This window comes from Chelmon rostratus, chromosome 17 (genome assembly GCF_017976325.1).
Source record: "Chelmon rostratus isolate fCheRos1 chromosome 17, fCheRos1.pri, whole genome shotgun sequence".
Lineage (NCBI taxonomy): Eukaryota > Metazoa > Chordata > Actinopteri > Chaetodontiformes > Chaetodontidae > Chelmon > Chelmon rostratus.
Genome location: NC_055674.1, coordinates 3,203,161 through 3,218,450, shown reverse-complemented (window position 1 = coordinate 3,218,450; position 15,290 = coordinate 3,203,161). Strand labels below are relative to the sequence as shown.

The following is a 15,290-nucleotide window of genomic DNA, read 5'->3' as shown; positions in this document are numbered from 1 at the left end:
GGAAGTGACTGGGTGTTGGTGCAGCGTGGCGTCTGACAGGAGGACAGACTGTCGGAGGGGACGACCACACACTTAGGACCATTATAACACTTGGCGACTAATGCTCTGATGGTGACTATGTGACTGCTTGGCTACTGTTAGGATCTGTTATTCTGCCTGGACTGGGTATAAAAGAACAGGTTCATCAACACATAATTAACAATTCTGTTAATGAATAATTTAAAGGCCCTGAAAACCTGTTGTCTTAATCACTTTCTTACTATGAGTCTTAAATTTATCAAGCAAAAACACCAAATAATCACAGGCTCCAGCTCCGAAAATATGAGTATTTTCTTTTCTGTTTTATAACAATGCAAATTGAATATATTTGGGTCTTGAACTGCTGGTTGGACAAAACCAAATGAGCAATTTTGAGTCGCCACTGTGGACCTGGGGAAATTGAGCTATTTAGACATTTTCAGTATTTTTTCAAACTAAACGGTTAATTGACTGATCAAAACTCAAATGTGCAGATTCAATAATGAATCAATGAAGACAATCAGTGTTTGGAGCCACCGTGGAAGTCTTTTAGATTTACAAGGTGAAATCAAAAACACCACAGGTTGCTGCAGGGTGGAGGAGCTGGAGATGATGCTTCATTTTCTGTTACATGGATGAAATCCTTTAACATATGGACGCATGTTACGGTTTCTGTCACTGAAATTTATTTTGGCAACCTCTAAAAAACATTTACGTGTCATACTTTTTATTTTCTTTTTATGCTAGAAATGAGCAGGAGTCAAAGCCTTCGTGTTCTTCCTGCCAGGCATCAAAAGATGCATGTGTGGGTTTTGGCTGCTTTTAAATGCAAAGAATTTCCAGCCCAATCATATGCAACATTGACTGAAGCTGCATTTTATCACAAAGAAGGCAGTGATCCTCTTTAGCCTGCAAAGGACGGTGAATCTGAGTGTTCCTCTTGGGCCTGCCAGACTGCAGCTCCTGCACCCCTGCACTGTGGCATCAGTATTCCAGGCCCGTTCATGGACACAGCGTTCCCTGAGCTGACGGAGGCAGCCCTGCGCTCCGTCTCCCATCGCACCACCAGAGGGCAGAGCGCAGCGCTCCCTTTGCTTCACGCATCCCAGAGCACTTTGTGTGCTGTAGCCTACTTTGGTTCCTCCTCTTTATCTCTCTTCAAAAAAAACCCTGCCCTCTATTCAAGAGCTGGATTTAAAAGCTTCAGATGATTTGTAAAATAGAAGTGACAGAGCTCAGACTCCGCTTTGGTCCATATATTTTTTATCCAGGAAATGGTGAAGCTTGGTACTGCTTGTATCTACAGTGGGGGTGATGTGAATGTGTCATTTCAGACTATGTTTGCTCCAATGATTTTTTTTTCTTTTTCAGTTGGTTGACCATGCTTATAGCTCTCTGTTGCCACTCAACTCTGCATGACCCAAAAATAACCCGGGGTGAGCGCAGTCAGCAACTGTTCTCTGGTCAGCACAAACAACAGGCCGCATCTCTCGCTCACACACACACACACACACACACACACACACACACACACACACATGCAAAGGCTTGCACATACAGATTCAGTGCTCGCACACACAGGAAAAAGATCCTCCGACGAAAATCCAGACACATTTCAGGTTGCATTTTGTTGCCGGAGCAGTAATTCACAGGGAATGAACGTCGAACTCTGCAGCCACCTCTCGGTGACTTAAAGTTGGCGTTAGCTTCGGAGGCTTCGGGTGACGCACCCACACAGCTCCCATGGGTGCTTTCTCCTCTGTCCCAGAACGTTGTCCAGTAAAGTCAGAGAAAGGTCATTAGTTGGTTTGATGTGAGGTTATGTAACCTCGCAGGCAGCCAGGCTCAGGCAGGGAGAATCAGTGTTTCCCAGCCATGAGGAGACTGTGTGCTCCTCAGGCTTCATTTCCTCCAATACCTTCCCCTCAGTGACCCCACCCCAAAATCCACCACTTCTCTGATCTCTGCAGAGACACTTTGATCACCGCGGCAGGAATAAGAGAGAAAGGGTGAGTCAAAGGTAGGAGGGGGTCAAATGCTGGAGAGGAGAGACCTGGCGATGAAGGCTAAGTCCTCCCATCTTCTTGCACAGCAAACTGCAGTTTCAGTTTCCCGTTTGCAGAGATTTAAGGACACAAATTGGGCACGTTTCAGACTCAACCAATCGTTAAGTCAGAGAGATATCGCAATTTTTGTTTTGCTTGTGATCTGGTAAAGTCAAAAATATCTTGGTGGAATCATAAATTTGCGATCTTAAACCCAAACACTCCTCATTTACTCCTTCCTCGTTGCACTTATGCACAGAACAGATAAATAAGTCAAGGTTGAACCAGACAGTCAGTCTGGAAAGCGTGATGGAGGTTTACGACAGTCAGTTTATTTATTTATCATGGTTTTATCTGAGTCAGATACTTCATTCTGGAGTGGGTGGAGACCAAAAACAGAGCAAAAAACCTGAATATTGGCCTACATTCACCTGTAGGGCACAAAAGCGACTCCAAATGAAGGATAATGCTGCTCCGTATCTCCTCACTGTGTAAATCAGTATTGCTAATTGCGGGTAATGTGTGTTGATCTCCTGCAAACACTGCTTCTGCTTCTGTTTTTTTTTTTTTTTTTGCTCCATCACACTTATTTTTGCAATGTCACTGCCTTCCCACATCTCAGCAGCAGTTATGTAACAGTAGGTGAGTACGATATTATCATAAAAGACAGGAATGCAAGCCAAACCTATTCAGCCACACATATTTGAGTTATCTTTTAAGAGGCCATTTAACTATCAAAGACTTCAAGACCTGATTTTTCATTCTCAAATATGAAGTATATTCAAGGCCCAGAATTAAAGGAAGGACAATCAGAGAAGGACAGACATATACAGCGACACACATCCGCACATACAAAAGCACATAATAGAAGGCAAGAAGAGAGGTTTCACCCTGTCCTCTCTCTCTCCTCTTGTCCTGTTTCCAATAAATGACACTTTGTGCCCTCCAGCAAACAGAGCATGGAAATGTGGCCTCTGAGCATTATGGGGCCCTGCTCCGCCTGGATGGTGCAGCTGTGGGTGGAGCTATTAGACAGCTCCAGCGCTAATATCATTAGTATTAGTGGTGGAGCTCTCGCCCTGACCCTCCCTGACACCAGTGTCCAACTCTGATAGCCTGCCAAAAAAAAAAAAAAAAGAAAAAGGCTTTGACTCTTCAAGGACATGTCTCGCTTCCTCTGGATTCCAACTCCCTCTGCAAGGAGCCAGAGAAGAAGGAGGAGGAGGAGGAGGATGAGGAGGAGGAGGAGGATTTCTGCATCCCACACCTGCACAGTGAATCAACCTGTCAGGAGCTGGATGGAAGGGAACACAGATTAATGTCACTTGCACCCTTTAGCTCAGCGATTGTTCCATGTTTTCAGATATATTTGTGTTGTTTTTCACCATTTCATAAATAAAATAAGTTAGCTAACGATCAATTTAAAGAATTTGAAAGTATTTCCCTGTAACTTGCAAGTCCACTTAAAAAACACCAATCACTTCAACAAGTCTGAAACCTGGTGTGAGCCGGCAGATCCAGCCCATTGCAATATTTGTGACTTTGCACTGAAAATGTTATGAGAGAGAAGTCGGAGAAGACAGAGGAGAATGGGGAGGAAGAGCTGAAGAGGAGGTGAGGAGGGAAAGAAAAAAAAAGACTTATTCATTCCTAAAACATATTAAAAATGTGACATTCAGACACCAAAGACAGGTGCTGCTTTACGAGAGAGCTATTATCTCTAAGCCTCCTCCCCAACACACACACACACTTTCTCTTTAATGTAATCTGGGCTTGTAAAATGACTTCTGCTTATGAATTCTGAATAAAGATGGCTATACATAAAAAAAGCCCTATTCATTTAGACTGCTACATTGACATATTTCCCCCTCAAAATTTATGGAGAGCGGCTTGTGTCAGTGAACTCAGATAATGGCAAATCAGGATCTCAGCACTTTTTCTAATAGAAACTTTTTTTTCTCTCCTCCCTTATTTGATGAAACTGCTGGCCTCTAAACTTGGGGAAGCACATAATGTTCATACTATCAGTCAGAACTTTATTCATGCTGTGAATCCCTTCCTTTTATTTGTTCTTTTTCTAGGAAGCAGCTCTCCCTGCACTCAGCTCACACATACATAACACACCACGGTCCCGACGAATGAACCCCTTTTGTCTCACAAATAGATTTGCTTTGTACATCTGCTTCAGCAGCATATGTGAGCGCTTCCTCACACATACACACACTCCCAGCAGTATGTTTGGCCCTGAAAGCAATGCTTTTAGGGCGGTAGTGCAAAAAGGTGTTGGATGTTCTCTTTGCAGGGAGGCTGCTGGTAGAATAAACTGGGTGGTGTTATTGCAAACCTGTGTTTCTCTCTCAGGGATGTCCTAGAAAGAGCTGTATCTGCAGCAGGAGGCAAAATTACCATGTAGTTTCTTCTGAGGAAATAACAAATTGTTGGTTTGAGCTGCTTTATGTTAAAAAGTAAGCTAATGAAGTATCTGTACGTACATTAACTTTGTGTTAAACTTGTATAATTGGCAGGAAGTTGAGTGTTGTCTGACTCTATTAATCCACTTACAGGCACACACTCATGTCGAAGCCGGGGTTTGTCAGGCGTTTGCGGGCCAGTGCTGATATTTTCGGATTGTGACTCCCAGTGGTCGATTACAGCGTGTTATCGCCCTTTTACAACAGCAGGCAGAGGCTGTGGTTTTAGCAGAGCACACAGGGTTTTATATCTGACAACTCAGCTTTTATTTTTATGGCTGTATAAAGGCTGATGTGCGAAGCCTGATGCCAGTATTTTGTGTTGATATTCAGCGTCTGAGGAATTGGCCATTTTCAAGCCTGAAACAGCCTCTAAAAGCATTTCTTCATTTCGTGTCAAATCGGTTCTCGCAAGATAGAAGTACAATAGCACACATACATACTGCTGTTCTTACTACTGATCACTGATATAATACTTCCCTAACAGGCATGGATATGCTCCAAACAAAGAGATTTTCGGAGCTTTGGGTACTGCTTGAATCCCCATGCCTTTACACCTTTCTGACGTTGAAACTTTTTGCAACTGCAACATGAGAGCAGCACATTGACAACCTGAAAACCACAACAACTTCACGTAGTTTTATGCACACTCTGCAAGTTTTTAGCATCTCGACTGCTAACATGTAACAGACAGCCCCTTCGACCCAGTGGAGGTGATGGGAGATACGAGGATGATGGCTAAGCTACCACCCCTGATGGAGAACATGTCCCTGCTCATGCAGGACACTCTGACAGCGCTGGGCAGCTCCATCAGTGACAGGCTGCTTCACCCGCAGAGTGTGAAGGAGAGATACTGCAGCTCCTTCCTTCCTGCTGCTGACCGGCAGACCGGCAATCCACTTACACGCAATATCAGTGTAAACTAACCTGTGCATTGTCAATACTTATACCTATGTACAACCACTATCTGTTTTACTTATTTATTGTTCACTTCTTTATCATTACTTGCTTTTTTTTAATGATGCTTCTGTCCCCTTCGCTGCTGTAACGCTGCACATTTCCCCTCTGTGGGATTAAGAAAGGATTATCTTGCCTTATCTTATCTTAAATAGACAGAAGTGCAAGAACACACCCACCCACACACAGGAGACAGCACTGATATACATTTGTATCCTGACAGCTTACCTTAATTACAACCATACATCCCTATGTTACCTTTACTTTCACTTTAAGTTTTAAGTCTCATTTCTAAAACTAACCCCAAAAAAACTTTGTGGGGACTGAATTATTTGTCCCCAGATGGGAGGTGAGTCCCCACACTGTGATGAAATGAACTCATTTTTGTGCCTGTATGTGATTAATATATACATATATACACACATAGTGTACATACAATCCTGTATGTCCTTTATTACTATTATTTTCTCACCTGGATGTAAATCTGAAGGACAACAACATGATGAAAGGGATAAGAATGAAAAACAGATTGTTTCACACAGTTGTTATGTTCAAATGTAATTCCTGATGTTGAGAACAGTAAAGCCCTGAACTCGTCACGGTCTTCATCAGTAAATGGAGTTAACAGGTGAAACAATTGAAAGAAAAACAGTGGATGGGAGCTCCTGCTCTGTTCTCCTGCTTACCATGAAGACAAATCTCCTCTCAAAAACAGCTTTGTTTTTTTGCTGTCTGTAGGATGGGAAAACAGCATTGCAGACACGATGATGTGACAGACAGACGAGTGCCGGTGCTGAAAACTAACTGTTTGATAGAAGGTGTTAGAAGGGAAAGTGTGGCAGAGACACGCAGTGAAACATGGTGATTTGTTCCCCCTAGGGTTCGTATTTTATTCATCAGGACTTGATGCATCCAAGTATAGGATCATTCGGTTTTGGCACCTTTAAAGATTTCATTTTCAATTTGAACAACACATTAAAAATCAAAAGAAACAAAGAAATGACTAAGGCTGTGTGAGTTTTAAAAATAAAATACATACATACATATATTTATATATTTATAAAGAAATCAACCAAACCATTTAAAAAAGCAGTTTTGTTCAATGTAGATTGTTTGGTTTGTCTCACAAAAGCAATAAGATAAAATGAACTAAATAATAAAAAAGAAAACATAAGAAAAATACACATGAAAACATTAATACTTTAAACTTTAGCGTCTTTGCTTTTTTTCCCCTTATAATTATTAACCTTTAAAACTTAAGTTTCTCAAGAGCAGATTTGCTGTAATTTTATAGCATGCATTTAATTTCTGAAATTGTGAGTCACTTAGCTTCTCTTGTACTATTTCATATTTAACTTGTTTTTATTTTTGTGTTTGGCGTCCTCTTCTTTTCCTTCCCCTCTGCTCCTTCCTTTTTATTTTGCAGAAGTCGTGTTTGGAGTCTTTGCATTGTGAACTCTGACCCCTTTTGTTGGCTCTTTCTGTTAAGGGGTTCAACTCTCCCGTTACGACCCCCCAAAAAGAAAGCGAACAGGGACTGAGAAAAAGACGAGAAGGTTCTATTAAAAGAATAGATATTATTCTACTGTTGACTGTCTGCATCTGCCTCCGGTGGCCTCAGTCGCTGTGTACTGCCGCTACCTAAAGGACCTCGTCTTGTTCTCGACCTTCAAATGAACAGATACTAAAAGAGTCTTTTCTCGTCTTACCAACAGCACTTGGTTTAGTTAACTTGTTTTTTTTCTTTTTTGCTTCGGTAAAGTCTGTAACTCTTGGTTATTAACGTAATAATTTATTTATAAAAGTAATACATATATATAGTACCTTTGTTAGAGATTACAGATTGGGCTTATTCTTACTGAATCCCAAACTGTAACAATTCACAGTTTTAATGCAAAAAATGAACATATGAGTCAATAAATAAAAGAGTTGTATGTCTGAGCGGTGGGCTGGCTGAGGGGGAGCTTGACCTGTTGCTCCAACCAAACTTGTGGGGCAAAACTGTCAACCAAAGGGCTATGAAATCATGAAATCAATTCTTTATCTCATAAATGCCCACCCCCTCCCACCCTGCCTTTCAGTGCCCCAAACCTCATCAACAAACCCTGCGCATAAAATGACAGATGTCGCTCTCTCGGGACAACCCGACCCATTCTCACGCTTCTGCCATTCGATCCAGGAACACAGCAGACTCTGTTGAAACTCTCTCAACAATGGTAATGGAAAAGTCATGCAGCTGAACAAAAAGAACAAATGTCTATAAACATGGAAATCCATCTTCTCCTGGGGCGTTCTGCACCCACAGGGGTTCCCGTGTCTCCTGGTCTTCGCCGGGCTGGCCTGGCCTGTGTCGACTCCCTCATACCGGCGTGGTGCGGCGGTTCGCTGTGTTGGTGTGGCTCGAGTCTTTCAGGTCCTTCTGGATGCAGTTGTGGACTTGCAGGAAGTTGTGGTCCCTCTCAGAGTTGTAGGTGGCGGTGGGCGTGCCGGAGGACTTGAGGGTGTCCCGGGGCAGCGTGTACATGGAGATCTCCGTGGACGGCAGCGCGCTGAAGCCCTTGAGGCCCACCGGCGAGGTGTCGCGGGAGTGTGATGGGTCTGTGGAGCGGGAAGAGGAGCGCGAGCGGCGTCTGTAGCGGTAGCGGTAGCTGGGGATCCGCGTTATGGCCGAGCCTTGGAGGTAGTCGGCTGCGCGGGCCCCTATTCGGAGCTGTCGATGGCGGTCGATGAACATGTGCACGGCCAAGACGCCCACCATCTCGGCCATGATGAAGGAGAGGGCACCAAAGTAGAAGGACCAGCCGTATGAGTAGCTGTTCTTCTTGGAGTCGCTTTTTGAAGGGTCCCCTGCGTTAGCTGATATGTACACGATGATCCCGATGATGTTGCTCAGGCCTGAAGGGTTGGGAGGTGCAGGAGAGCGGTGGGTTGTGGGTAATGGGTTCATGGGGAAAAGGACGAAGAAAAGAAGAAAACAAGACACAAAGTATCAGTCGGGATGAGCTCATAGGCCGAGTTATTCTTAGTGTGTGCTCAACTTGATGTACACTATCATGTCCAATATGTTGGGAGTGCTGATTCATGCACTGTACGCAGTGTACTAACCCTGTCCAACTCTCCATCCAACATGACTGATCTTACACTCCTAATCTTTGCCCTTGCAGCGAAAAAAAACAAGGCGGCTCCAGGTCTTGATGCAGATCATTTGGGACAGAGCTCAACATAATCCATGTTGGAGCCGTGTCCTCTGCTAGAGCCCGTCACATACCCACATGTATGTACTTTGACTTGTTAGTTTAGTCACGCACGGAGAAATGTTTGACGTGGTATATCTGGGAAGATGGATCGTAGGGAAAGTGTGTCAGGGACACCATATTTTTAGAGATGAGTCCCAGTGGGTGGCTTTTAGCCCAGCAACAGGATCAAGAGAAAAGAAAAGAGGACAAAAGAAGGAAGAATAGAAGAAGTGACTTGTAGCTGCAGTGCAAGAGACGACCAACAGCCCGAGACAGAGTGATGCATGTGCGGACTTTCCAAACACATCCGGTTTTATTTGGAGCAATAGTTAGAAATAATAACGCACTTTTTGTTTCTAAATATTACATTATTGCACCCCTGTTACTTCATATTGCATTTTAACAAAAAAAGTACACATAAAAAGTCTTGTTAAACAACCTTATGGGTTTTTACTCTCAGAAAAATGTGATATTTATCTCTATAACTTGAGTTTAAAGATAATAAGCTAGTGGCACAAACTGGGGTTAGTATGTACTGTATGCACTGTACATGTATGTAAGAAATATACATGTTCATCAATAGTGCTTAATTAGGCTCAGTTTAATGTTCAGTATCTATTAAGCATTTATGGAGTGACATTGACAGGAACCCATGACAGTAAAAATTCATTGAAAACCAATTAATTCATATGTTAAAATATAAGCTTAATACATTTTGGTTTCAGGTTTCTATTCATGAACCAGTGAAAGGCTTGTGTTGTGAAGCCACCGCAGGAAGCAGTCATGGAGGTTAGCGACAGTCACTGTCGGGTCAAAACTCACCTGCAGACACAAAGAAGATTCCCGCGCTGAGGATGATGTTGTGGCGTGACTTGTAGAACTCACTGGCAGCTATACACAGGCCCCCCATGAAGAGCAGGATGACACTGAGGATGGGGAAGATGCTGGAGGCTCGCACCGCACCTGGAAATCAGCGGAGGACAGCGGCAAAGAGAAAAGGGGGGGCGACGGGAGAATGGGATGTGATTTGGTGTTCACACGGAGAGGAGAACAGCCGAAGGGGGCAACAAAAGAAAGGGGGGAAACGGCAGCGGCGATGAGGGATGAAAGAGGCGATGAGCATAAAGCAGAGGGAGGGAGAAACAAAGAGAGAAAAGCACATTAGAATCCATTTCAGCATCTGCTCCTTGTGTGTGAGCACATCCTAATCAACACCCCATCAGGCCTGTGAAAGACTCCATCAACACTGTGTAGTGAGTGTGTATCCCCACAGTGAGCCTGTTACCCAACCTTATGTAATCACACCGCTTGACTCTCCCTCTCTCTCAGCACCCGTCTCCGCAGACCACAGAGCGAAACTGGCTGCTTTATGTAGCATCATGTGAACGGCAGTCGACCGAAGTGCTACGGGGCTCTGGCATGTATATATCGGCCGGGCCGCAGTGCAGAGGGATGCAGCCCGCGTCCTTGAAACACAACAGCGTCCTTGCAGCTAATTATCAAGAAGCAAAAAGTGGAAGAGGGATATGATGCTTTTGAGGTCGAGCCAGGGTCAAAAAAGAGCTGCGTTACGCCCTTAGGTGTCAGGTAAAATTAGAGTCACGCCGGGGTTTGAGACGCAGACTTCTGTTGTTTGAGTCATGCAGAGGAAACAGCGAGGAAATCTCCCAAACCTGTCCTTTTTTTTCTCAGGCACCTCCTCTCGCCTTTCATGCTTTACCTCTCCCCATCCCTCCCCCTCTCTCCTGTTTAACATGCACACTTAAACTTTCATCAGGCTGGTTAAATTTTCACCACTTCACCTCATCTCCCCACATGGCTGCCGCCTCAGCACTTTCCCAGCTTCTCCCCAAAGTGCTGACGCCGGGCTGGGTGGCTCTGTGCTGAACTCGGCCGCCCGCACCTCCACGGGGACCCGCCATCGGGGCTCCCGGCGGCCCATCTGCCCGCATACCTGCTGCCATTCATTGCCCCCCTTCTCTTCTAGCAGGGATTCACTTATCCTCTACCCTCCAACACCCTGAGGCTTCCTGGCGCCCGACATGCTCGGTGGGAAAGCCACCCTCAGCCCACAGGCGGGCTGATAGGCAGCAGTCAACAGCTGCAGTGGAGGAGAGCGCCAAACGGTGGCCACGGCTGGCTGGACGCTCATCGCTCACCCTCCACTGGGCTCTCAACAGTAAGTACAGCAAGACCAGAGCCTGCTGAGGCTGCCTCGTACTGTATGTGCTGGTCGTACTGGTTGTCAGTTGTCCACTGGTTGTACAAGGCTCATTAAAAAAAAAAACACAGCACACTCAGGATCCACTGCAGTGATTGGCTGAGCCCATCCTGTCCTTGACATACAGTATATAAACACAATATCTAGAAATGCATACAGCTGAATGAGCAAGCAGAAAGATTTCAGTGGTGCAGTTTCATGTGGAGGGACAGCGGGTCAGCCACTAATCTCAGGGTTAGTGGCTCCTTCTGTCCACATGTCAAAGTGTCCTTGAGAGAGACACCGATACCCAAAGTGTGTCCAGCAGGAAGGCCAGCGCATTGCACAACAGCTCTGCCACCATCGGTGTGTGTGTGTGTGCGTGTGTGGTGAATGAGAGGCAAACTGTGAGCCGCTTTGCACATTAAGGTAGAAGAATGGTGCACAAGCACACAGCATTTATCATTCATCACATCAGCAACTGGTTAGACAGCGTGGTCAAGCTTCGAGGAGCACCAGCTTCACACCCGTCTGTAACATCCCCTTTAAATACAGGCTGCTGCAGCCATGTTGAAGCATGAAATGTGACGATGGAGTGAAGAGACTCACAGTGATTCAGGTCTCTGGAAGCTGCAGTATTCACTCTTTAGTCAGTATGTTCACAGGCTTCATAGACTGTATATTCAGCCCCAGCGTGAGAGGCTGCACTGATTCAGTTTTTAAACAAACAGGTTGCTGTGGCATTTGTTGAGCACTTTGATGGACCCAAAGCACTGGAAAGGCTCATTAGAAATAACTAATCCATGTGATGTTCATTGTGTCCAACACTTTAAAACAGGCTGCAGGGCCACTTGTGCATGGAAGAGTTCGTCTAGCTGATGATCAAGATGATCAAGGCCCAGAGCATCACGTAAATGCTCCTTACTTTGCTTTTAAAACTGTATTTTAAGTAGATTTTGAATTTATTTTTATCCATTAATCTATTTTTAAATTAAGTATTTTTTTATTTGACCTATCTATTTAATTAATGGATGAATGATGATACATTATGTTTTTATTGTCCAATCAGATATCAGTCAATTGAATGCTTTATAATGATTATCGTGACACTTGTGGTCCTCCACACTTGTGTGACTTTTTTTTTAGTAATGCTATTCATATGACCTGTAATGTGCTTAAAGGAAAAAAACAAATTATTGTAATTATTAATGTATAAATCACCTATTCTCTCCTCACATTTGGTTCTTTTTTGTGGCTAAAACCATTAAACGTCACTCAATCTAACCAGAAGACTGAAGTAATCTGTTTTCTAAGAACCTTCATGTGTTTTTGACCCAACACTGCAATGTCTCTGCTCCGTGTCCCACCTGTACTCATCATGTCATCACTCAACATCATGATGTACTCATCACTTCTTTTAACCTTGGCTGAAAGAGCCCAGCGATGGAGCTCCAATCTCTGTGATGAAGAAGACTTTAATGCCGTTATTCACCATCTTCCATTTTTCATTCGTCTGTCTGTCTCTGTCTACTGTGCACAGTCATCTCGCCGTCTTTGTCACCCAGCAAACGTCCCCCGTCTCATCTTTTCTTTCTCTCTTTTCCATCTCTCTCTCTCTCTCTCACTTAATTCGCACTCAGTCAAAGCGCAAGACCATTTGAAAGATAAAGTGTCGTCTCGTCCTCCCCCCGTCTTCCTCCGCCCCCCCCCCTCCCGCTTGTCTCCTTGCGCGACCAAAGGGGATTGTGGGGTTTAGGGTTACCGGCGAGGTGGGTTGATTAAATATTAAGTTGTCCTGAGAGTCGACCCTGCTCCTGTGTCCCGCTCTAAATGCATCGCTCTTCCTAAATTCCCCCCGTCTCGAGCCTCCATCCCTCCATCCTGTTAACCCTGAAGATATTGACACGGCCGTTCACAGCACATTACCTGGGAGAGGGCACCGGGGCTCTTTTTCATCCATCAGCTTCATTTGCAGAGACAAAAGAGGGATAGAGGGCCAGCCAAATGTATTGATTGTTGACAGTGGGGCTGTTTAACGGTGCGGGATCTCAAGGTGACACCAAACTTTAAGAAACCTCAGAGAGGCTCTGTTGCAGAGAGGAAAGGGTAAAAACGGTTCAGCTTCAACATGCAGGGGTTAGCAAATATTATCATGAGATGATTTTTTATTTCACTGAGCAGCTGACAGTCACGGACATGGCGGTGTGAGCTACGTTACGCGTGGCTATAATAAACAGAGTAGAAGAAGAAGAATGTCGGAAACCGGAAACAACACGAGTCGCCTTAAACACCTGAGAGAAAAAGTGAGGAGAGTGTAATTGCCCTTTCATGTCAGCCTGTACTGGACACGTTTCATGCTGTCTGGCGATGAAGATGATGAAGACGAGGAGCGGTAACAGCTGATCAGTCGTGTGAGTTATGTCAGAACTTATTTGGCAAAGGTGTTTCCAGCTTTAGCACATTAACACTTTATAGAAAAAGGCAAAAACCACCTCAAGCGAGTGTAAAGACTTCTTTGCAAAGATGAGGAAGTTTTTTGGAGGGGTTTGCGATATTTCAAAATGTGCATTAAAACACCTCGATGCAAACACGGCGTGTAAAGACGGACGTCTGAAATGAATTATGTAAAATTTGTTTATTTGGAAAGCTTTACAAGCAAAACAAATCTGGCCATAGTGCTTTGTTGCATCTAATGCCCTCGTGTCCTGCCGTTTCTCTATTGTCTGTAAGAAAAGCCAAAAATCTTCGGAAACATTTCGCTGTATTGGACAACAACTTCTGGTCAATCGGTCAGAACAGCCAAAATTTACAGAATAAAACCCAATTATGTAAATAAAATATTATTATTAATGCATGCTTTATATGTTTTTTGTTAATAGAGGTCTAGTGCAGGCCAGAGTCTCTCTTTCCACTAAACAGAGGAGCTGGATCATCCTGCCTTAAACAGTTAATACAAAATTACTTTCAATAGAAAATGCTGTTCTTCCCAGTAAGAATAAATGTCTGTGGAGACGCTGAACAATTTTCAGCAAACTGTGACCGCTCTTATAAAAGTGCAAAATGTTGATTACTGGCACCCTCAGCACAACAGTATCTGCCTCAAAAAGCAGATTTTATTTGAACCCTTCTTCAAACCATATTATATCCAAAGACATGAGAACTGTGTGCGGCAGCTGGTCTCCACAGAACAAGTGCCTCCGGTTTGCAGAGCTTCTGAGAAATCTTGAGCAGTGATGGGACTCGTGATGTTGGAGCTTTCCAGGGCAAGAAGATCCAACTCATTTGCATGACTTCGAGGATCGGCTGGCCCGCAGCTCTTCTCCGGCCCCATGCACTCTTTGTATTAACATCCGTGCTCAGCGGCACACTGCAAAGTGCAGTGACCTTCACAGTGACCTCCCAGCATGCACTGTGCCTTCCCCGGGATCGGGCCCCAGTTTGCTGCCCCTGGGTTTGGCTGACCACGCTCTACCTCGGAAGAAAAGGCTGCATTCCCTGCAGATTTTTCACGTCAGGATGCACTCTCTTCTCCTGCGTGATACTGAGTGTGTCAGTTTTCGCATAGCGTACGCATGAGGCGCAGAGAGCCGTGTCTCTGAGCAGCTTGCTGCCTGCAGTGAGCTCTGACCATGGGAGTTGTTGGAGGGACAATAACTATGCCCCAAGGCGGTGAGGCTGCATCTATCAGAGAGGCTACCTATTTAAACTCAGTCCTCCCTCACCACATTGTGGAGCTTTCACATCTTCACTTTCCATCTTTTAAGGAGCGGCTGAGTCCCTGTCAGAGTTTGGGATCCTGCCTGGAGGGATGTTTAAGCACAGCAGCACCCCAGGGGAGGCAGCGGAGAGACTGACAGGCTGACAGATAGACAGGGACTAGTCTCTGGATGTGTTAGTGCAGAAACAAAAGGACAGGTTCATGATACACCATGTTTAACAGTTCCACACAGGGTGAGACAAATATATTGATCTGTTGAGATGCTGAGCTGATGTTGACCTTCTATTAAACATTAGCTACAGGCTAATGATGTCAGCCACCTCTGACATATTGAAGTTTTCTTACTGATCAGATATGCACAAAAACCTGCAATGAAATGTGATTTTCTTGGTTCATTTTACTTGTCTCAGCAGCTCGACTTAACGCTGAAATAAATGAAAGTTAATACCAAAAGCTAAAGAATGAAAAGGCTTTCAAAAACTGGTGGGTGGTAATTTGTATACATTTGGTAGGAGACTGAATTAGCATTGTACTCATATCAGCATTTTCTCAAACTGAAGAAAAGCAACTGTGAATCTCAACAAATGGCAATTATCTCAACCAGGCTGACATTATTCTGACAGAGGGATGCTGGGACAGCTATTT

The 15,290-nt window shown here is 44.4% G+C and overlaps 1 protein-coding gene across 1 annotated transcript in view; it reads right to left on the bottom strand.

Moving 5' to 3' along the window:
* Window positions 1-7,577: 7,577 nt before the first annotated feature.
* Window positions 7,578-15,290, bottom strand: part of cacng2a (calcium channel, voltage-dependent, gamma subunit 2a) — a 60,507-nt gene continuing 52,794 nt past the window's right edge. The window contains exons 3-4 of the mRNA XM_041957165.1: window positions 9,550-9,690; window positions 7,578-8,386 (exon numbers count right to left, since the gene is read on the bottom strand). Of these exons, the coding sequence (XP_041813099.1) occupies window positions 7,851-8,386; window positions 9,550-9,690 (677 nt within the window). The 3' untranslated portion in view covers window positions 7,578-7,850. The remainder of the gene's footprint in view (window positions 8,387-9,549; window positions 9,691-15,290) is intronic.